At 40.5% G+C, this 23,813-nt stretch overlaps 1 protein-coding gene across 6 annotated transcripts in view; it reads left to right on the top strand.

Moving 5' to 3' along the window:
* Positions 1–546: 546 nt before the first annotated feature.
* The window catches only part of TASP1 (taspase 1), a 257,475-nt gene continuing 234,208 nt past the window's right edge, over positions 547–23,813 (top strand). For 4 of the 6 annotated variants that reach the window (XR_008686015.2, XM_055426597.2, XM_055426587.2 and 1 more), the window contains exons 1-4: positions 548–608; positions 15,032–15,250; positions 18,110–18,177; positions 20,058–20,126. Coding sequence is in view for 5 of the 6 variants with exons in the window: in XM_055426597.2 (XP_055282572.2) it covers positions 15,106–15,250; positions 18,110–18,177; positions 20,058–20,126 (282 nt within the window). In the remaining variant the exon portion in view is untranslated. Of the gene's footprint in view, positions 609–10,480; positions 10,615–15,031; positions 15,251–18,109; positions 18,178–20,057; positions 20,127–23,813 lie in introns of those variants that run through there. The other 2 variants (XM_055426607.2, XM_055426580.2) reach the window with 2 other exon arrangements.

Raw genomic sequence — 23,813 nt, 5'->3', positions numbered from 1 at the left:
GCTCATGTGAGGACGACACTTTGAAAACTATTAAGTACAGAATAGGTTTAATGGTGGTTACATGGTAGATGATTCCTGTTAATAGTTACAAGAAAACATGAAAGAGATAACATGTTACTATCAATAGGTCTTGGTCTTAGACGCTAGATGGTAAAAGAAAGGCCACTCCCACTTTCCTCCCCAGAGCAAGGCTAGCCCCTGTTTCCCACGTGTAATTCAGGCAGACTCTAGTTATCCCTGCGGTGTAGTGGGAGGGGAGGGCTGCAAGGATTGGCTGAAATTAAGCTTGTCAGTGACACCTCAGTAAGTGGTGACTGTTTAATTTGACATCACGCTGCTAGGATACCGACCACTCTGATCAGAAGAGGTTAGGCGAGAAAGGCGAGGGAGCTTGCGCAGCTCAAAAGGCGGGGTCTTCCCGGCACCTCTGCGACCAGGTGTGCCGCGCCAGAGTACGGGGCGGGGACAGAGCCGCCTGTGGGCGGCTCCTTCCGGACACGTGGCTGCCGTCGGGCCCAATGGGGGAGCTTGACGTCACCCCCGCTTCCTCACCCTGGCAACGGGCGGGTGGCTACTTCCGGTGCTCTGAGGGCTCTGGGCTGATGCGGGTGAGTGTCCCTCCTCGCGCTGTCCGCGCGGCTGCGGCCGCCGCGCGCTCGCTCTGCCTTGGCGCCGCGCGCTCCCCAGGACGTGCTCCCTGGGCCGGGGGCGGGCGGCGCGCAGGATGCTCCTCGCCGGGGGCGGTGCCGGGGGACGGGACCCGGGGCGTCCCTCGCCCGCGAGCCCTGGTCGCGCGTGGGGCCCGTCCCGGCGCCCGCTCGCGGCGGCTGCGGCCCGGCGGCCTCCTCTCCTCTGCTGGGAAGGCGCCGTCTGTGTCTGGGGAGGGGTCCTGGCGGTCCCTCACGCTCGGTGCGGTCTCGGGCTGCGGTTTCTCCGAGTTCCAGGTTCCCGGAGAGCCGGGAGTGTGCGCCCCGGTGCTGCGTGGCCGGTCGGGGCAGAGCAGCCCCGTGGTGTGTTAGAGCCCCGCGGGAAGTTAGCCTTTCCTGCTCAGCTGGAGGAGGGAGCGGAAAGGACCGAGAGGATGGAGCGGGAGTAACCTGAGAGGAGGGTGGGGAGCAGGAATTGGAGGTGCCTTGGAAACAGAGCATCGTGTTTCCGGGAGGGAAGGGGAGGGGAATGCAAAGTATTTTGGGGGGACCGTGTGACTGGGATCACTGTACACGAAACTAAGGAATTTTTATACACTTGGGAGTTTAATAATTTGCTTTTGTGTTTGAATAAAGCCCCCCCTCCCGCACTTATAAAAAAGCAGTGCATGCTTATTAACGAGTATTTGGAAAATGCAGAAATATTTAAGAAGAGATCATCTGTGATTCCACCAGCCCAGCATTTTGATCTTTCTACTTTTTAAAAAATTCCAGATTCTTAACCTACATAGGATTATGAAAGTGGAAGTCGCTCAGTCCTGTCCGACTCTTTGCAACCCCATGGACTCTACAGTCCATGGAATTCTCCAGGCCAGAATACTGGAGTGGGTAGCCTTTCCCTTCTCCAGGGGATCTTCCCAACCCAGGGATCGAACCCAGGTCTCCCGCATTGCATTGCAGGTGGATTCTTTACTAGCTGAGCCACAAGGGAAGCCCACTTAGGATTATAGTGTGTATAAAATATGACTTTAACTAAGAAGCATATGTTTTGTACATTACATCTGTTGCATGAATTTTTTGAGATGTTCATACAATTCCACCCTTTCAAATTTAAATTTCAGTGGCTTTTAGTTTATTGACAGAGTTGTGCACCCGTCATCAGCATCTAATTCCATGACGTTTCCGTCACCTCCAGGAAACTCTGTACCCATTACAGTCGCTGCTCCTTAGCTCTCCTTTCTCCTCGTTCCCCCAGGTTTGGCAACCACTAGTCTACTTTGTGTCTGTGGATTTTTCTGTTCTGGACATTTCATGTAAATGGAATCATACAATATGGGGCTTTTTGTTGTCTTGCCTTCTTTCACTCAGCATAGTGTTTCCAAGGTACATCCACTTGTATTATGTATCAGGACTTAGCCTCCTTTTTATGGTCAAAGACTAGTCCATGATATAAATATGCCACATTTTGTTTATGCATCATCAGTTGATGAACATTTGGGTTGTTTCCAGTTCTTGACTGTTATGAATAATTCTGCTATAAACATCCATGTACAAGTTTTTGTGTGAACGTGTGTCTTCAGTTTTCTTAGCTGTGTACCTAGGAATGAAATTGCTGGGTCATGTGGGAACTGTTTACCTTTTTGAGAACTGCCAGGTGTCTTCCAGAGTGGCCTGCGCAAGCGGGATATAAGGGTTCTGATTTCTGCTTATCCTTGCTGGCATTTATTCTGTCTTTGATTATAGCATTTTGTTGGTTGAGAAATGGCATCTTGTAGTTTTGATTTGCATATCCTTGATGTCTGATACATCTTTTCTTTGTGCTTTTGGCCCTTTGTATGTCTTTGGAGAAATGTCCATTCAATTCCTTTGCCCATTTATAAATTGAATTAAAATTTTTTTAAAGAAAATTTAAAGTTGCATGAGTTCTTTATATAGTCTGGACACAAGTCCCCTTTCAGATTTGCAATATTTCTTCCATTCCACCCCCCTTTCCCCCACCGTTTTGGGGAGTATCTTTTCACTTCCTTGAATGGTGTTCCTTGAAGTGCAAAAGTTAAAAATTTTGGTGAAGTCCCATTTATCTGTGGGTTTTGTTGTTGTTTGTGCTTTTGGTGTTATGTGTAAAATCATTGCCAAATCCATGTTCATGAAGGTTTACTCTTATTATTATTTTTTTTCCGTAAGAGTTTTATGTAGTTTTTGCTCTTACATTTAGGTCTTGATATATGTAGAGTTAATTTTTGTATATGGTGTGAGGTAGGAGTCCAAATTTATTCTTGTGCGTGTGGCTTTCCAGTTTTCCCAGCACCATTTGTTGAAAAGACTGTCTTTCCCCATTGAATGACCTTCAGCACCTTAAAAAAAAAAAACAACAGTTGACCATAAATACATAGATTCTCTATGTTAGGTATTTAAGTCACTCCGAGATTTTTGTTTTTCTAAATTATCCTATGTTAAACACAGCATAAAAGGCATAAAGCTTTTTCTATATGTAAAATTCCGTTCCGTTCCGTTCCGTCGCTCAGTCGTGTCCGACTCTTTGCGACCCCGTGGACTGTAGCCTACCAGGCTTCTCCATCCATGGGATTCTCCAGGCAAGAATACTGGAGTGGGTTACCGTTTCCTTCTCCAGGGGATCTTCCCGACCCAGGGATCGAACCCGGGTCTCCCGCATTGGAGGCAGACGCTTTAACCTCTGAGCCACCAGGGAAGCCCGTATGTGAAATTACTTTGGTAAAAAGTGTTCTCAGAAGTGGAATTACTGGGTCAAAGATGAAATAAGTATGTTTTGGAGCTTATTTAATGAGGTACTAAAGCTTAAGTCTCATGATAAGAGCAACAAAACGCTTCATCAGCTGCTGTAGCTTAAGGGCTGGATTTCTCTAAAAGCCTTTGCTGTAAGATGAATGGATTCATGACTTCCTTCCTCCTCCAACTGCTTCTAAAAGGCTCAGTAAACCTAGAGTGAAAAGCTTCTACACCAGAGGCAAACACAACATGTGGTAGTCTTCTAAATGGCTTAATGAAAAAAGAAATAGTGTCATCACATGCCATAGGAATATGAAACAATATTTGAGAGAAATGGAGTTAAGATTTAGACCTTAAATCAGTGCCATGAAAGTCCCTGAAGCAAAAACAGTGTTTTATTCTGAGATTCTCTTCTGGCCTTGATAATGAAGTTAATTTATGTTCATCTTGGTCACAGAGACAGTGAACTTAAATCTTCTCTTTTAGTAAATCAGTTCAGTTCAGTCCCTCAGTCGTGACCGACTCTTTGTGACCCCATGAATAGCAGCAAGTCAAGCCTCCCTGTCCATTACCAACTCCTGGAGCCTACCCAAACCCATGTCCATCGAGTCGGTGATGCCATCCAGCCATCTCATCCTCTGTCGTCCCCTTCTCCTCCTGACCCCAATCCCTCCCAGCATCAGGGTCTTTTCCAATGAGTCAATTCTTCACATGAGGTGGACAAAGTATTGGAGTTTCAGCTTCAACATCAGTCCTTCCAGTGAACACCCAGGACTGATCTCCTTTAGGATGGACTGGTTGGATCTCCTTGCAGTCCAAGGGACTCTCAAGAGTCTTCTCCAACACCACAGTTCAAAAGCATCAATTCTTCGGCGATCAGCTTTCTTCACAGTCCAACTCTCACATCCATACATGACCACTGGAAAAAACATAGCCTGACTAGACGGACCTCAGTTGGCAAAGTAATGTCTCTGATTTTTAATATACTATCTAGGTTGGTCATAACTTTCCTTCCAAGGAGTAAGCGTCTTTTAATTTCATGGCTGTAGTCAGCATCCGCAGTGATTTTGGAGCCCCCCAAAAATAAAGTCTGACACTGTTTCCACTGTTTCCCCATCTATTTGCCGTGAAGTGATGTGACCAGATGCCATGATCTTATTTTTCTGAATGTTGAGCTTTAAGCCAACTTTTTCACTCTCCTATTTCACTTTCATCAGGAGGCTTTTGAGTTCCTCTTCACTTTCTGCCATAGGGTGGTGTCATCTGCATATCTGAGGTTATTGATATTTCTCCTGGCAATCTTGATTCCAGCTTGTGCTTCTTCTAGCCCAGCATCTCTCATGATGTACTTGGCATAGAAGTAAATAAGCGAGATGACAATATACAGCCTTGACATACTCCTTTTTCTATTTGAACCGGTCTGTTATTCCATGTCCAGTTCTTTTGCTTCTTAACCTGCAGACAGGTTTCTCAAGAGGCAGGTCAGGTGGTCTGGTATTCCCATCTCTTTATGAATTTTCCACAGTTTATTGTGATCTGCACAAAGGTTTTCGTGTAGTCGATAAAGCAGAAGTAGATATTTTTCTGGAACTCTCTTGCTTTTTGATGATCCAGTGGACATTGGCAATTTGATCTCTGGTTCCTCTGACTTTTTAAAATACAGCTTGAACATCTGGAAATTCATGGTTCAGTTACTGTTGAAGCCTGGCTTGGAGAATTTTGAGCATTACTTTGCTAGCTGGTGAGATGAGTGCAATCGTGTAGTAGTCTGAACATTCTTTGGCAGTGCCTTTCTTTGAGATTGGAATGAAAACTGACCTATTCCAGTCCTGTGGCCACTGCTGACTTTTCCACATTTGCTGGATTGAGTGCAGCACTTTCACAGCATCATCTTTCAGGATTTGAAATAGCTCAACTGGAATTCTATCACCTTCATTAGTTTTGTTCGTAGTGATGCTTTCTAAGGCCCACTTGACTTCACATTCCAGGATGCCTGGCTCTAGGTGAGTGATCACATCATCGTGATTATCTTCGTCATGAAGATCTTTTTTGTATAGTTCTTCTGTGTATTCTTGCCACCTCTTCTTAATATCTCCTGCTTCTGTTGGGTCCATACCATTTCTGTCCTTTATTGAGCCCATCTTTGCATGAAATGTTCCCTTGGTATCTCTAATTTTTTTTAAAGAGATCTCTAGTCTTTCCTATTCTGTTGTTTTCCTCTATTTCTTTGCATTGATCCCTGAGGAAGGCTTTCTTATCTCTCCTTGCTATTCTTTGGAACTCTGAATTCAGATGCTTATATCTTTCCTTTTCCCTTCTCTTCTTTTCACAGCTATTTGTAAGGCCTCCTCAGACAGCCATTTTGTTTTTTTTGCATTTCTTTTCCATGGGGATGGTCTTGGTCCCTGTCTCCTGTACAATGTCACAAACCTCCGTCCATAGTTCATCAGGCGCTCTATCAGTTCTAGTCCCTTAAATCTATTTCTCACTTCCACTGTATAATCATAAGGGATTTGATTTTGGTCATATCTGAATGGTCTAGTGGTTTTCCCTACTTTCTTCAATTGAAGTCTGAATTTGGCAATAAGGAGTTCATGATCTGATCCACAGTCAGCTCCTGGTCTTGTTTTTGCTGACTGTATAGAGCTTCTCCATCTTTGGCTGCAAAGAATATAATCAATCTGATTTCAGTGTTGACCATCTGGTGATGTCCATGTGTAGAGTCTTCTCTTGTGTTGTTGAAAGAGGGTGTTTGCTATGCCCAGTGTGATCTCTTGGCAAACCTCTATTAGCCTCTGCACTGCTTCATTCTGTATTCCAGGGCCAAATTTGCCTGTTACTCCAGGTGTTTCTTGACTTCCTACTTTTGCGTTCCAGTCCCTATAATGAAAAGGACATGTTTTTTGGGTGTTAGTTCTAAAAGGTCTTGTAGGTCTTCATAGAACCATTCAACTTCAGCTTCTTCAGCATTACTGGTACCCAGTTAAAAAAAAATCAAATACAAAAGTTTATTAGATAGAGAAAAATCAAGTTTCCCTTTCATCCTTGCCCCTGCCTCTTTTCTAGTCTCCCAGTACTCTTTAGAGTAATTTGTGGGAATATTATTTGTGTCTGTGCTGCTGCTGCTGCTAAGTCACTTCAGTCGTGTCCTACTCTGTGTGACCCCATAGACGGAAGCCCACCAGGCTCCCCCATCCCTGGGATTCTCCAGGCAAGAACACTGGAGTGGGTTGCCATTTCCTTCTCCAATATTGAAAGTGAAAAGTGAAAGTGAAGTCGCTCAGTCATGTCTGACTCGTAGCGACCCCACGGACTCCAGTCTACCAGGCTCCTCCATCCGTGGGATTTTCCAGGCAAGAGTACTGGAGTGGCTTGCCATTGCCTTCTCCTTTGTGTCTGTAGGCTAGTTCATATACAAAGTATCTCTGGATAGGGTATATACAACATTATACATATTAAGGCTCTTGATACTTTCTGACACATTCCATTTCAAAACGGTTACATCAGTTTATGATGGGAGTACAGTACTAGTTAGTTTTTTTCTTTTTTTGTTTTTCTTTGAATATTCTTTCTTTAATATTGGCTATCCAGTTTATATTTCCTCTTTTATGTATTGCCTGCTCATGTCTTTTGGCATGCTTTTTGTCTTGGTTGGCATTGTCCTTTATGAGATTTACTTTGGCAGCCTTTTGTAGATGATTGTTTTACCACAGCATGGATTTGGGGAGAGAAGTTAATATGCTTTCTGTAACACTTACACTCAGAGGTATGTGAGCTGAGCAAAGGTCAAGGCAGTAGGAAAAAGGAAGTTAAATGCTTGAGAAGAAATCTGTAAGATTTGGAAACTGGGCACAGTCCAAGATGACAGTAAGGTGAGTTAGAAAAGGATTGGGCTATTAAAAGTAAGGTATAATGTAGAAAGAATTAGATTTCTGGGGAAAGGTGAATTTGTTTTGGGTAGGCTAAAAGTTTGGAGGATCCAGGTTGACCTCTCCAGGAGACTTATGGCTAGAGCTTAAGAGGCAGAGTTAGGAATCATCTGGTTTACTGAAGGGATCAATTTCAAAACTTGATACTGAATGAAGTTGCTGAAGGAGGCATTTGAGACTTAAGCCTTTGGACATTCAGTTTGAAAGTCAGGCAGGAGAACAAAGCTGGGAGGGGTCAGAGGGACCTTGAAGAGCTAGGGTAGTCGATTGGCATGCTTGCCAAGGAGAACAGGATATCTAGAGAATCAAAGAATCAAAGGTTGCAAGCTGAAGACTATGTTCAAAGACGCCGTAAGTTTTGGTAACTTGGAGAAGATACATCTTACAGGTAAAGATACAATTTATTGGGAAGAGAAAATACACCCTCCCCATGCAACAGTTTTATTAAGATAAAACTCATTTATCATATTATTACCCATGTAAAGTATACAATTCATTGGTAGTTATTCAGACTAAATAACATGCAACCATGACCACAGCCAATTTTAGAACATTTTTATTGCCGCTCCGCCCCTGTAAAGAAATCCTGCCTCTATTAGCTGCTGCTGCTGCTGCTAAGTCGTTTCAGTCGTGTCTGACTCTGTGAGACCTCATAGACGGCAGCCCACCAAGCTCCCCCGTCCCTGGGATTCTTCAGGCAAGAACACTGGAGTGGGTTGCCATTTCCTTCTCCAATGTGTGAAAGTGAAAAGTGAAAGTGAAGTCGCTCAGTCATGTCTGACTCATAGCGACCCCATGGACTGCAGCCTACCAGGCTCCTCCGTCCATGGGATTTTCCAGGCAAGAGTACAGGAGTGGCTTGCCATTTCCTTCTCCATTAGCATCACTCCTCAATTCCCCTCTGTCCTTCCAGCCCAAGGCAACTGCTAATCTACTTTGTATCTTTTTAGATATGCCTACTCTGGACATTTTGTATAAATGGAAACATATGTGGCCTTTTGTGTCTTATTTCTTTCTTGGGAAACATATGTGGCCGGTTGTGTCTGACTTCTTTCATTGTTTTCATGGTTCATTCATGCCATAGTGTATATCAACCCTCCATTCTTTTTTATGGCTCTATAATGTTCCATTGTCTAAATATACCACATTTTGTTTAACCAAGGTCTGCTCATGGACATTTGAGTTGTTCCCACTTTTTTACTATTATGATAGTTCTGCTATAAACATCCATGTGCAAGTTTTTATGTGGATGTATTTTCAGTTCTAATGAATATATACCTAGGAGTGGAATTGCTGGGTCATATGATAACTTTTAGAAAAGGTAGAGGAACCAGAGATCAAAAGCCAACATCCTCTGGATCATGGAAAAAGCATGTTTTTTTTCTATAAAAACATCTATTTCTGCTTTATTGACTATGCCAAAGCCTTTGACTGTGTGGATCACAATAAACTGTGGAACATTCTGAAAGAGATGGGAATACCAGGCCACCTGACCTGCCTCTTGATAAACCTATTTGCAGGTCAGGAAGCAACAGTTAGAACTGGACATGGAACAACAGACTGGTTCCAAATAGGAAAAGGAGTACGTCAAGGCTGTATATTGTCACCCTGCTTATTTAACTTCTATGCAAAGTACATCATGAGAGACGCTGGGCTGAAAGAACCACAAGCTGGAATCAAGATTGCCGGGAGAAATATCAATAACCTCAGATATGAGATGACACCACCCTTATGGCAGAAAGTGAAGAGGAACTGAAAAGCCTCTTGATGAAAGTGAAAGAGGAGAGTGAAAAAGCTGGCTTAAAGCTCAACATTCAGAAAAATAAGATCATGGCATCTGGTCCCATCACTTCATGGCAAATAGATGGGGAAACAGTGGAAACAGTGTCAGACTTTATTTTGGGCTCCAAAATCACTGCAGATGGTCATTGCAGCCACAAAATTAAAAGACGCTTACTCCTTGGAAGGAAAGTTATTAAAAAGCAGAGACATTACTTTGCCAACGAAGGTCTGTCTAATCAGGCTATGGTTTTTCCAGTGGTCATGTATGGATGTGAGAGTTGGACTGTGAAGAAAGCTGAGTGCCGAAGAATTGATGCTTTTGAACTGTGGTGCTGGAGAAGACTTTTGAGAGTCCCTTGGACTGCAAGGAGATCCAACCAGTCCATCCTAAAGGGGATCAGTCCTGGGTGGTTTTTGGAAGGACTGATGTTGAAGCTGAAACTCCAATACTTTGTCCACCTCATGCAAAGAGTTGACTTATTGGAAAGACCCTGATGCTGAGAGGGATTGGGGATGGGAGGAGAAGGGGATGACAGAGAATGAGATGGGTGGATATCATCACCAACTTGATAGAAGTGAGTTTGAGTGAACTCCGGAAGTTGGTGATGGATAGGGAGGCCTGGCATGCTGCAATTAATGTGGTTGCAGAGTCGGTCATGACTGAGCGACTGAACTGAACTGAACTGATGGTAACTCTGGGCTTCCCAGGTGGTACTAGTAGTAAAGAACTTGCCTGCCAGTGCAGGAGACATAAGAGACAGAGGGTCAATCCCTGGGTTGGCAAGATCCCCAGGAGGAGGGGATGGCAACCCACTCCAGTATACTTGCCTGGAGAATTCCCTGGACAGAGGATCCTGGTGGGCTCCAGTCCATGGGGTCACAGGGAGTCAGACACTACTGAAGCGACTTACACACACACACACACACACAGAGTAACTTTATGTTTACCTTTTCAAGGTACTGTTGCAGAGGATGGACAAATTGCCAGTGTTTTTTAGATATAATAAAATGAATTTTAATACCATCACTGATAGGAAGTGGCAAAATGTCCATATTCAAACTTATCATTCAGGAGCACAGGCATTATATAAAAATGATGTATAAAATTGTTTTCTGTTGTGTAAAGCTATAACATGCTTATGCATGTTTGATTGGAAATCTTTTGTGTTGACTGTTATCTCAAAGACTTAGCTGAAGTATTAAACATTTTCCTCTTGAATCGATGTATTGATGTGAATATGATTCATCCATTTCAAATAATTATTTGTAATAATGATTACAAATGTGATAAAAATATCACAGGGGTATCTGATGTCAATCTACATGATTTATTTTTTAACTCCTTAGTTTGAACTGTAGAGATCAAATAACAATTTTATTTTTTTTTAATTTAGGATTATCTGTGGTTTGTGTGGCCCTAGAAGTTCAAGATCCAGAAAAACAAAACCAAAAGAGACCTCTCAGCCAGTATTGTTGACTGGCTGTGTTTTTGTCTGTTCCTTCTCTAGGTGGGTTGAGTGTTGAGAACCTTCAGAATATGGCATTTCTCCTCTTACTGAAGTGGGATCTCATCAGCTTGCCCTATTTTGAGACCTGAACTTGGCTAGTTATCTTGTGTTCTCATAAAGAAATAAGTGAATAAAAAAGTTTTTGCTTTTTAGTAATACATTCAGATTGTTCAAAATCAAAAGATGCACAATGGTGAATAGTGGAATTTCCATTTCACCTGTGTCCACCAGTCACCCAAATCTTTTGGTAACTACTGTTGTGCTAATTTTTGATATATTTTTCCAGATTGCACTTTGCATATATATTTAATTTTATTATTTTTTCTTGTCTCCCTCAAAATATGGTACTGCATACATTTCTGTACCATGCCTTTTTTACTTACCAAAATATCTTCAACATTGGTTGTTTCATATTTGTATATCAATAAAGTTCTCATTTTTTCTAAGAGCTGCTTTTATTTTTAACTACTTTTTTTTATCAAGACATACTATTGGTCTATATCTTTACCATTATAGACTACCCTTCAGTGTATGTTTGTAATTTTGGTTGATTTTACCAAATTGACCTTGTTGCATTGCATTAATCTGTGCTGCTCCTTGCAACATGTGAGAATGGCTCTTTAACTTGGCCAGTCCAGCTGATATGTGAGTGTAGTTTTATTTTGCCTTTTTCTTTTGAGTGAGGTTTAGCATCTTTTGATCTAAGTTGTTATGTAGTTCTTCTGTAAACTGGGATTTGCTCACTTGCCCCCTTCTGCCTTTTGTGTCATTTTTGGGACATTTGTTGGAGTTCTATTATGAATGTCAGACTTTTAATGGGTTCTGAGTTAAATAAAAACTGATGTTGGAGTAGAAATTGCTTCATTTCTAATTGAATTAAAAATATTCCAGTAACCATTGGAAGTTGGAGGCCAGGGTTGTACATTGGCTAGCCTGTCTACTTGAATTCCTTTCCCAGTGCTGCAGAACTTTGGGGCCAGCAATTTTGGAGGAGTTTAGTCAGATGACATGGTTTGCTAAATAAATAAATTTCAACTAGTCTCTGAGAGATGGTAGATGCTCAAGAAACAGCATATTTATTCATCTTCCACTTTTAATTTTTTTCAGACAAGCTTGTGAAGCAAGCAAATCTCTCGCATACATTAAAAATGCCTACTACATCAAACCTTATTCGTTACCCTTAGCGACCCCACGAACTGCAGCCTACAAGGCTCCTCCATCCATGGGATTTTCTAGGCAAGAGTACTGGAGTGGCTTGCCATTGCCTTCTCGTATAATATGTAGATGTTCTAATTTGTTAGTCATGAAAAAAATGCATCTGATGACAGTGAGTCAGAGAAAGTTTTATAACTCATACTGCTGGATGTGTTTTCATTTGAACTGAAGCTTTGAATTTTCTGAAGCCTGAGTTTTCACACAGCTGTTTGTGGGTCTAGTGGGCCCAAGCTCATTTCATGACTTGGTCAGACATCATGGCCTATATAGACTGGGAGATAAACTGCTAATCATTTAAACTGACTTTGTCAACTGACACAGAAATAAATAGTAACCTATCTCAGAGAAATAACCAAAGTCAAATAAAGGTAATTGAGGCAGACCCTTGTGAAGCAGTTGGAAGAAAATCCATCCTCAGAGAGATACTTATCACTTGAAAACAAAAGCAGACATTTTAACTTACTGTTATTTAATAACCTCAGCACTCTTTTGTCATCAAAATTTATGATTATGTAAATATTTCAATACAACAGCAAATTATATGTATATGATTTTAAATTATTTGTCCTTTAAAATAAGTGATACGTAATAATAATTAAATGGATTCTTTTTAACCAGGAGTTAAAGGAAGTTAAACTACGATATTGGGCTTCTCAGGTGGCGTTAGTAATGGAACCCGCCTGCCAATACAGGAGACATATAAGACGTGGGTTCAGTCCCTGGGTCGGGAAGATCCCCTGGAGGCGGGCAAGGCAACCCACTCCAGTACTCTTGCCGGGAGAATCGCATGGACAGAGGAGCCTGGTGGGCTACAGCCCATGGGCTTGCAGAGAGTCACACATGACTGAAGTGACTTATCATGCATGCATGCACACACAGAGCACCATATTGCAGTGCTTCCAGACCATCTCTTGTGTGAAGAACCAAGTTAAAATTTTTTCAATCCATTGTTGACCATTTCTTTCATAGAATGCAAAAACAAAACAGAATACCACAAAAACCTCAAAACAAAACTATGAAAGAAAGATAAACCTCGTAAGAAGGCAATGGCACCCCACTCCAGTACTCTTGCCTGGAAAATCCCGTGGGCGGAGGAGCCTGGTAGGCTGCAGTCCATGGGATCACTAAGAGTTGGACAAGACTGAGCGACTTCACTCTCACTTTTCACTTTCATGCATTGGAGAAGGAAATGGCAACCCACTCCAGTGTTCTTGCCTGGAGAATCCCAGGGACGGGGGAGCCAGATGGGCTGCCGTCTGTGGGGTCGCACAGAGTCGGACACGACTGAAGCAACTTAGCAGCAGCAGCAGTTTTAGAGTGAATTAATGTGCCTTTTGTACTTTGAGTCTTTTCCTTGTGAATCTCCAGTTTTTGTAGATGGTTTTAATTCTGTTTTATTAAAGATATAACTATAAACAAAACTTGGGAAAATAGAAAAGACTTACAAAAACTGTCATTGTTTATTGAAAACGTGGATGTAAGATAGTTCATATATGAATAAAAAATAACCTCCTACAGACTGATAACCAGCACTAGTCTGTAGACTACACTTTGCATGACACTGTTCTTTTGAACTAGTTGGCTGTCACTCTTTAAAGCCTTGTGTCCCTCCCCGTTTCTCAATTTAGAATAAGGTACAGATTTTTACCTTATAGTGTGAATCTAGGTGTTTAAGTAGTTTCAATTACATGACTTTGGGATTTTTTTTTTTCTTCAGATCTCTGTTGATTTTTTAAATGATCCATTTTTCCCCAGTCTGAAGTGTGTTTTACCATCATTATTGTTATTAAGTCAAGATTGCTAGAAGCTTGTGAGCTTGTGAGAAAAATTAGAAGCTTTCTGGTATATGTTGCTTGTAATTTGTTTTATTGTTTATCTTTTGAGAACCTCAGAAATAATGCCTTTATGAAAATGAATAAGTATTTTCACAAGTATTATTTTAATTTTGTGCTTTAGTCTTATAAATTTGTTAGCATTTGTTTTACATTGAGCTCTGAAGCATTAAACTGTTTTTCATAAAAAGTTCTCCATAGGCAGAAGTAAATCTGCATGTTGGTTCATTTTTTTAAGTAAGCAGCAATCTTGAGCTCTTATATGTTCTCACCACACACAATAGATGAAATTAAAAGACGCTTGCTCCTTGGAAGGAAAGTTATGACCAACCTTGATAGTATATTAAAAAGCAGAGACATTACTTTGCCAACCAAGGTCCGTCTAGTCAAGGCAATGGTTTTTCCCGTGGTCATGTATGGATGTGAGAGTTGGACTGTGAAGAAAGCTGATCGCCGAAGAATCGATGCTTTTGAACTGTGGTGCTGGAGAAGACTCTTGAGAGTCCCTTATACTGCAAGGAGATCCAACCAGTCCATTCTAAAGGAGATCAATCCTGGGTGTTCATTGGAGGGACTGATGCTAAAGCTGAAACTCCAATACTTTGGCCACCTCATGCGACGAGTTGACTCACTGGAAAAGACTCTGATGCTGGGAAAGGTTGGGGGCGGGAGGAGAAGGGGACGACGGAGAATGAGATGGCTGGATGGCATCACCGACTCTGTGGACATGAGTTTGAGTGTACTCCGGGAGTTGGTGATGGACAGGGAGGCCTGGCGTGCTGTGATTCATGGGGTCGCGGAGAGTCGGACACGACTGAGCGACTGAACTGAACTGAACTGAACGTGAGGTGATGGATGTGTTAACTAACCTTGTGGCAATCATTTTGCAGTATATATGTGTATCAAATCTTCAGGTTTTACTGCTTGAACTTATCCACTGGTGTATGTCAACTATATCTCAATAAAGCTGGAGGAAAAAATAAGCAGCAATCTAGGCTTTATATCAAGGCTCAGTGATGTTACCAGCACTGCCTATGGTTCTAGAATGTCCCAGAGGTTATTAACATTTGGTTTGGAGGGAGTAGAAAGTGATATTTAAGATGAGGTTTTCTTCAGTATAGATAAAATGAAAGATAAAATATCTTTTGGACTCAATATGAAGTCTTTTTACAACAGTTCTTTGTTTATATGACTTCAAGGCCTGTCAGTGTATAAAGGGATTTAAATTCTAACCTTTTTATAGTCTCTATATTACCCAGTTAAATAACTTTAAAATTAGGGGTTTTTCTTGAAAGTTATCTGAGCACAAATTTGTATACGTGTGTGTTAGTGGAAAGAAATGCATACCATCTTTGCCTGTTTTCCTTTAGGGTAATTCCTCTTCTGCAATTACTTTTGGATGGAAGTATGCACTTTTCCCAATAGAAGATGGTAATCTTGGAGAATGACCATGGAGAAGGGGATGAGTTCTGGAGAAGGGCTGCCTTCCAGATCATCTCAAGTTTCGGCTGTTAAAACAACAGTGAAAGAGTTGGAAACGAAGCAGTCCCATAAAGAGAAGCGAGGAGGCTTTGTGTTGGTGCATGCAGGTAAGCTCTGAGTAGCTGAGTTGGAAGATGAAAATAATGGTTTCCTTTCCTTTGCCTTGAAGTGCACCAGAAACTGAGTTTCCTAACTGGGGGAGGGACACTGCAGGAGGAGCTGGAACCACAGGTTGACTTGCATAGAGTGAAGGCCTCCCCTGAGCTCCCCGCGTGGAGGATCTTACAATGATGGCGCCTCCTGTGTCCCCTTCACTCACCTCCTCTAGTACTTTTACTCCGTGTGCATGTGCCTGTTAAGTTGCTTAAAGTCATGTCTGACTCTTCGCGATTCTATGGACTTGTAGCCTGCCAGGCTCCTCTGTCCTTAGGGATTCTTCAGGCAAGCATAACTGGAGTGGGTTGCCATGCCATCAGCCAGGGGATCTTCGTGACCCATGGATCAAACCTGTATCTTTTCTTTTACCTGCATTGGCAAATAGATTCTTTTATCACTAGAGCCACCTGGGAAGCCCTTTACTCCATATAGTAGATATATTTAGATGTTGTTAAAACCAGACAAAGTAATTGCCTAAACTCTGGTTTGTGTTTTTAAAAATAAAGTTGTTGAAAAATATTTTACTCACCCCATATTTGACTTTGTCTATCTTAGAGTGTCATTTATACGATCTTAAAGGTAGTTTTTGCCTTCTTAATATTATAAATGAGGAACCTTAAAACTGGAGTGATTAAGTGGCTTCAGACACACAGCTAATCGGTAGCGCCAGGCTGAGAAACCATTAAGTGGAACCCCAAGTCCCATTCTGGTGCTTTTGGCACTCGTCAGCCTCTGATTTTTCCTTCAGAGGATCTTGAAGACAGACACAGTGAAGTTCAACCCCCCAAGTCCCCATTGTTGATACATCTAGGGTTTCCAAGCAGTGCAGCTCTGCCTGAGTCTTTTTTTTTTTTCCCCTCTCCCTTTTTCTTTGATGTGGGGTGACTGGCATTGTTTCTTTTTGTCAGACTGGCATTCTGCCTGATCATTAACCTTTGGCTATAGCTAAACTGAACAGACAAGTTGGGAAGTCTTACAGAATTGAATCCAGAAAAATCAAACAGTGAACACACAAAAGGTTCAGTTTTCTTTTCTTTCAAATGGCTTTTCAAAGAAATGAGGTAAATTTATAGAAACAACTGAAATTCCCAAGCCAGTGTTCCTTCTACTGCACCATGCTGGTGGTGCATCTTTCATAGGACCCAGTGAGTTATTTTATTCATAATGAGTGTTTGAAAAATGTGCAAGAAAGCCCCGAGATACGTAAGCAGTAATGGCATGGAACACTGGTGATTTGGAAATGTGACAGTCATTGCAGACTCCCTCCTGCCTCAGACACACACCTGGTGGCAGCGGCTCTTATAGCTGGTGCTGGGACCAGCTGTAATAGGAGGAAGTCTGGGTAACGGCAGGAAATTGTGTGCATTAAGGATGACTTTCCCCGTCTAAATTCTTAGAAGGTCAGATAGAATGATTGATTGTGCAGCATTATATACCTTTCACATTTAAGGGACAAAATTTCAATTCCAGTATAGAGATTTTAAAACTTTTGCTTTTTTTTTTTTTTTCATATTAAAGGAGACTTGCCCAAATTTTAGTCATTTGAATAGTAGATCCTTGCTTTTTCCCTTGATCTGTATACTACCTATACTTTTCATGTTTGTGCTCATCGCTCAGTTTTGTCTCTTTGTGACCCTATGGACTGTAGCCCACCAGGCTCCTCTGTCCATGGAATTTTCCAGGCAAGAATACTGGAGTGGGTTGCCATTTCCTCCTCCAGCGGATCTTCCCAACCCAGGGATTGAACCCTTGTCTCTTGTGTGTCTTGCATTGGCAGGCAGATTTTTTACCACTGAGCCATCAGGGAAGTTCATTAGTGCTGTTATCCGCACACTGAAGCTATCTATTTGGCTGCAGTACCCCATGTGGGAAATACTGCTGCAAGGCTGGGGTCTGAGATCGAAGATGGCACTTATTAGAGAACCATGAAGAGAGTCCCCGTAAACACTGGCACAGGTTCTGTGAAGTTTGAGTTCTTTTGAGAAATGGGACTAGACTTTGCGTGTGTTATGGATTCCTGTCGTTTGGACTTCTTTTCCACTCCCTCAAGTCCACTAACCATAGCTTCTTGGGCCCATTCTTTGCATTGAGGAAAGATGAGTTAAGTTTGTGTTGTAGTCTGCAGCCTCACAGGAGGAGGCCTGAAGATTAGAGATGTAGTTCTTTAACCTTCTCTGTGTTGGACCCCTCTGAAGCCCAGAAGGGGACTGGGTGTGGGGTCTGAAGTTGCTGAGTGGTTAGGACAGGCAGCGGTGTCTCTACCCTCCCTGCTGTTTCAGACACGCTGGGCTACATGCCAGGGATGAAACAATGGAGATGTTAGGGTAGGAAAGGTGATCTTGCTGCTGGTTGTGGATAGGAGGTGACACCTGTCCATTTAAAGTTTTACAGAAAACTACCTAGTTTTCTGAAATTACTCTTAAGAATTCTGACAAGGACTTTCCAAAGTTCAACAGGGAGGAAATTAAAGGCACTCCGCACTTAACACTGCCTAGGTTATCAACTCCCTCTAAAAAACACTCCTAACTTTGGGAAAGTTTTCAAAAGTAGGAGAGGTCACCTTGGCAATGCCTCTTTGGGAACTTAAGCTATTTCTGGTGCCTCTGGTAGGAAAATAGCTTTTGAAAAAGGAGATAAGGCATGGTATTGAAAATGCTTATGGTGCAGAAAGATTTTTGAGTCCATACACTTAGGACAGTAGTTTTTTGTCACTCAGAAAGCATCAGTTTGCATGAACTGTTTATATAATGTTAGCAAGGCTTCTGATACCTTAATGATAGTTAACCATTGATTTTTCTTTTCCACTGCAGGTGCAGGTTATCATTCTGAATCCAAAGCCAAGGAATATAAGCATGTGTGCAAAAGAGCTTGTCAAAAGGTATGGAGAGAATGTATTCTGTCTGACTGAAACATTTTAGTTTGGACCATAAAGCAGCTTTACCTTGAAATTCAAAATTTTAAGGTTTGATTTATAAGACAGACTTTGGCTTGGACCACAAAATAATTTTGCTCATATTTGTGGAGTCTTTTGTTTTGTTTTGTGTTTTTTATTCTCCAAATCATGTTTAGGTCTTTTCTTTCCTTTCCCAGATCAAAGTCCGTATTTTTGGAATTGTGGACACATAGTCATATACCTTTTAATCTTTGCAGCAGTTTTGAGCTCTATAGGAGGAGTAGGGAAAACAGCTCAAAGGCAGCCAATGTGGCTTTCTATGAAGGGAAGAAAAAAAATAATAAAATTAAAATGAGTGTTTTTCTTAGGGAGATTATCCTGTGCTTTTTCTTCTGTTTCTCATCACGTAGTTTGTATCGTAGCACATTCATTGTCATTCTGAAGTTTAACTTTGCCTTTGTACTCAGTTGTATTTTTTTTTCATCTTTGGTTTTTGAGGTTTTGCTAAATTGTTGAATGCTTAATGTGGAGGCAGGAATGGATTCGGAAGAAATATTGTTTGTTTTTATTTTGATCCTGACTATATCCTCTTGTAGGCAAACCTTCCATTACCTTTTATGCAGATAGAATGTTAATTGGACATTGCATATCAAGTAAATAGGGGTCTTTTTCACTCTTTTCATTTATATTTATTACCATTTAAAGATTATATTTAATTAGACATCCAAGGTTTTTCTTATGAATGAAATCTCATAAATGAGTGAGAATATTTTGTTACAGTGATTGCATTATCTTTAAAAAAATTATTGTAAAGGTAAATATTCTTTAAGCTATTTTATATTTTTAATCTTATTTTTCAAAGTGTGAAATCTTTTTGTTATCTGAAAAGAAATGGATTACCTTTATAGGAATATAGTTCTGTACATAACACATTTAGAGTGTGTAACCAGACTCCTCAATGTATACAATAAATGAACTTCTCAAAAGTTTCCTGAGGAATACAGTTCTTAGTTTTTGATCTTTTTTGTCTAAGTTGGAGCATCAAGAATTCATTTAAAAATCAGTTTTCCTTCTCTTTCTTTCCTGTCTTATTTATCCTTAAGAAGCAAGGTGATTTTGTGACCTTTACTCTCTATAGATTATATTAAAAAATAATATTGTATGTTTAATCTCAATGTAAAATACCTTATAGAATCACAAAAGCTGTTGTCAAAAGTATGCTTCCATCTAAGAATTCTGAAATGCCTCTGTGACTGAGTCACTGTTTTTTATAGCTGGAGTAGAGAGTGTAGCAGGGACTTTCCTGGTGGCTCAGACAGTAAAGAATCTGTCTGCAATGTGGGAGTCCTGGGTTTGATCCCTGGGTCAGGAAGTTCCCCTGGAGAAGGGAGTGGCTACCCATGCCAGTATTCTTGCCTGGAGAATTCCATGGACAGAGGAGCCTGGTGGGCTGCAGTCCATGGGCTTGCAAACCGTTGGCCACAACTGAGCACCTGATACACACAGGGAGAGTAGTAACGGTGGAATAAGAAATTATTAGCTTAGTCTATATAAAATATGAATTCAAATTTCAAAATGGAATTCATGTAATTTCTCAGGCTATGTGAATTACCCTGTGATGAATGAAGCTCTTTCACTTACGAAATTCTTTGCACATTGTGTTTAGGTGTATCATAAGTTATCCTGAATAATTGCTTACTTTAAATCTAAGTAGTTTATTTCTTGAAGTATGGAATGGAACTGTAGTGATCAATTTTTGTTAATTCCAAATGTCTCCTACACTTCTTTAAGCCTTTGAAAAGTTTCTGGGTGTGTTTGAGAAGCTGTGGTTTTACAATGAATAATCTTTCCCCTTGGTTTCGTAGGCAATTGAAAAGCTACAGGCTGGTGCTCTTGCGACAGATGCAGTGACTGCAGCCCTGGTGGAGCTTGAGGTATTTCTTTTCTCTATTTGTTTCATTTGAAGTAGTTGTGAGTTTGTGTTCGTTATTCTTAAATGACATGAAACTGCTGTTTAGTCAGCCATCAATGACATGACCAGTGTTTCCCAACAGAATTAACAATGAAGAATGCAGAAGCAGCCTGTGATCTTGTTAGGTTGTCTTATTGGAGACTTCTCTGAGTAATATAAAGAAGTTGGTTAAATTTCATTTTTTCCCCTGGTTTTGTGAGATTCATACAAAAATATTTGTATTCATACTTTTGAATACAAGTTACTGGTGGCTTGATGCTTGAATTTCCTTAATATTTTCAGAAGAAAAATTCCTGAAGTTCACACCTTCTCAAAGTAATATATAATATGTTATTTAGAATACAGAAAACTCCAACTGTCTAGAAGTATCCCAAGTTTAAGAAGTTTCTTAACAAACATATCAGTGGGATATATATACTGAGGCTGTGCTCTGTTAGGTCTGTCTTGTCCAGTGGGATTGTTAGGTTGGTCTCCAGTGAAGAGGTTCTCAAGTTTGCTGTAATCCTTGCTACTTCAGAATGAGGGTCTCTCAGTTCTCTTAATCTAGACCCTGAGGATAAATTTGTCCAGGAGATATTGAGGGCTTCAGAAGCCTGACTTCTCTTCTCAAATTTTTAGAAGGTAGATTAGTGTAAGTCAGTTTAGAGGGCAGTGAGTGAATAGTTTTTTGCTTGAGAAGATTACTAGGGGAATCAAATAAGACTTAAAAGAGTTTGAGGGAGGAGGTGATAGAGAAGACTGTCCCCAGTTGACTGGATTAGGCTTCTACTAGCAGGGCTCCTACTCTGTCATACCAGGCCTTGCTTTTTACCTGTGAAGATTGCCCAGAGTTTACCAAAAGTGCTCACCTTGTTTCCCTGATTCATTGCAGAGTTGAGCTTTGGATCATACTCTGTGGATTGTACGCTCTCTTGTTAACATTTTGAGCTTGGTCCTAGGGTAGGTGGTCAAGGAAGGTGAATATAGATGGTGGGCATGTAGTTTGGTGCCTGAGGCATCTGACTGGGGACATGTGGTCCCTTTCTGTTGAGACTGATTGATCCTACACTAGCTCTGTACCACTTGGTAGCCACAAAGCCCTGGCCACCTCTCAGCCTCTCCTTGGCTCAGTTTACGCATTTATGATAGGAGGATGATAATTTCTACTTTGCAGAGTTGTGAAGGTTAACTGACTTAATATATGATAATCACTTAGAACAGTATGAGGCATGTGGTAAGCTACTCATAACTGTTATCAATTATGACTATTGTGAGGTGCTTTGGAAATGATATATGTGAAGTGAATATTAGTGGTAACTTTACCTTGTCAAAAGAAGGTTAATTATATGTTGTGGATAAAAGGGGAAAAGTGATGCCAGGAAGAAGGTTGATGTGGTTACCACCAAATCTTAACCTTTACTCAAAACACATACACGAAGAAAGCTTCATCTAACTTAATTCAGTTATTAATCGCAAATGACTTCTTTGTGTAGAAGACAATGTCCTGAAGTTACAGGTACATGGAGCCAGTGTGGGCCTGGGGAGAGATTAATGCATAGCTGGCTGTGTACCTTAAGGCAACTATGAATACAAAATTGAGTAAAAGTAAGTTTTCCTTTTTCTTTTCATCTTAGAATAACTTTACTTTTCTCAAGTCCTACTTATATCATGCTGAATATTTCATTACATTTTTTTCCCCATGATGAATCAATCCTACTTTAAAAGAGTTTACTTATGTATACTTAAAAATGATTTAAAATACATTTTGGAATGAGTTACATGTGAGTGAGCTTTATAGTTTTGAATGATGACCTGTGGTTTTTAAGAGTGTGGATATGAAGGTTTTTTAAAAAACAAATGTGTTCTATTATTTTGATTGGACTGTGGCCTGAGTGAGTTTATTTTCCTCCCTTTAATTATCAAGTTTGGGGAAGAATTTCAATGAATTATCTTTAAAAATTCATTTTTATGTGGAATCTTTGATTGAAATATATGTTAGTAGTTTAAAGGTTAAGGCTCCACTAACTGGAAGACTTTTCCTGAATCTTAAGAATTACATTGGAAGTCATGCACATATGGCCTCCTGCCGTTGCGTCACCTTGCATAGTTGTGATTTGTCATCTTTGAACAGGGTGGGCTTCAAATAAAGAGTTTAACTGAAGACATATTCTAATAGTTTGAATCAATGGAAGGATGTATAAAAATTGGATTCTTATATTTTCTGTACTTAGAAAAATAAGAGTAACAATATTAAGTCCTTTCAGTCAACTGAAAAGTTCCAGAATCTCACTTATACTGTTATGTTTAATTTGAGAGTAACCACTTATCCTTAATTTTGGTCAATCTATTTAAGAGAACTGAGTTTTGTCCTAATTATCAAATAAATATAGGCAACCATCATACCTTTGTCTTTTGACTTTGGGATATACTTTTTGACTTCAAAAAAACCCATACTTTTTGAACTTGCTTGTTACATTATTACTTAGGCAGGTGGCTACACTGGGTTTGAGTTCCTTGAGGACTTTGCTAACTGTGGATTGAAATGGTTTAACGGTCCTTATTGGCCAGAAGGGATATCTGGCCTCGTATTTTGAAAAATATGAAAATTTGCACTTACCCAAATAGTGAAAAGTACATTGACCTCAGCCTGATGCCACGGAGGAGAAAGAGACAATGTGAAATACAATTTATGATAAAAAAGGTTGGGTTTTGGTGGCCTCTATAACTTATACAGACCACCTCAAAAAATCATTTTTGAGCTTTTCTTGGAATCCTCTTCCCTTGTGTGGTTTCATTTTTGTCACCCACCGAGACAGACAACTGCAAAGCACCAGAGGGCTGGGAAGGGGAGTGTGTAAGTTCCTGCCTATGAAACTGACTAGCTTCTCCCTTCTGGGTTTTGAGAGGGAAGGGGTGTTCTGTAGTGTGAGGGTGAAAATGAAATGTGTATGCCAGTGTGCATTTTGCTTGTCTTCAGAATGTGGTGAAGGAAATGAAAAGGTCAGTTTTATGGATCATATTTTAATAATTTATTGTTAAAGTGATTTGGTCCCATTGTTTCATTATTCGTTGTTTTTTAGAGATTCTTTTTGTAACTGATGGGAAGTGACTCCTATCCATTGGGTAGTACACTTCTGATTTTCCTCTCAGCAGAGAAGATAAATTTGTGCAGCAACCTGATCTTCATGTCTGGGCTGTGCATTTGGAAGACAGTTGCTTTCTTGCCTGCTTTTGAAATAGTTTTGGTTTGGATAGCGATAGTGGATTTTAAATTTTAGACCATAGTTTGTACATAATTTGTACATTTCACATGTACAGCTTCTGATACAAATTTTTTCTGTGAGAAAATTGGATGTAGATCTGGGTGAGTCATGATGCCTCTGCTTAAGTAAAGAGTGTTTCATAGATTCTGATAGAAAATGTGCTCATAAAATGCTTACTGAAGCACTCTTTGCGTATCAGAAAAATTTTTTTGGAAGTATTAAGATGAAGTTTAGGAAGTTCTGAAAAGGAATAATAGGAAATATGATTGACAAACTGATGAGAGGTTACTTGTAGTCTTGTGAGGAAACTAATGAATCTGGCTGGCTGGGTGTGTCCTTTGAGAGATTTTGGTTAATTTGTTTTGAAAACTGATTATTTTTGTAAGCAGAATACTATGCATTAGCAA

The sequence above is a fragment of the Moschus berezovskii genome, chromosome 15 (genome assembly GCF_049115385.1).
Source record: "Moschus berezovskii isolate FMDL1 chromosome 15, NW_MosBer_1.0, whole genome shotgun sequence".
Taxonomy (NCBI): Eukaryota; Metazoa; Chordata; class Mammalia; order Artiodactyla; family Moschidae; genus Moschus; species Moschus berezovskii.
Note: the sequence above shows the minus strand (reverse complement) of the source record. Positions and strands in the feature narration are given on the sequence as shown.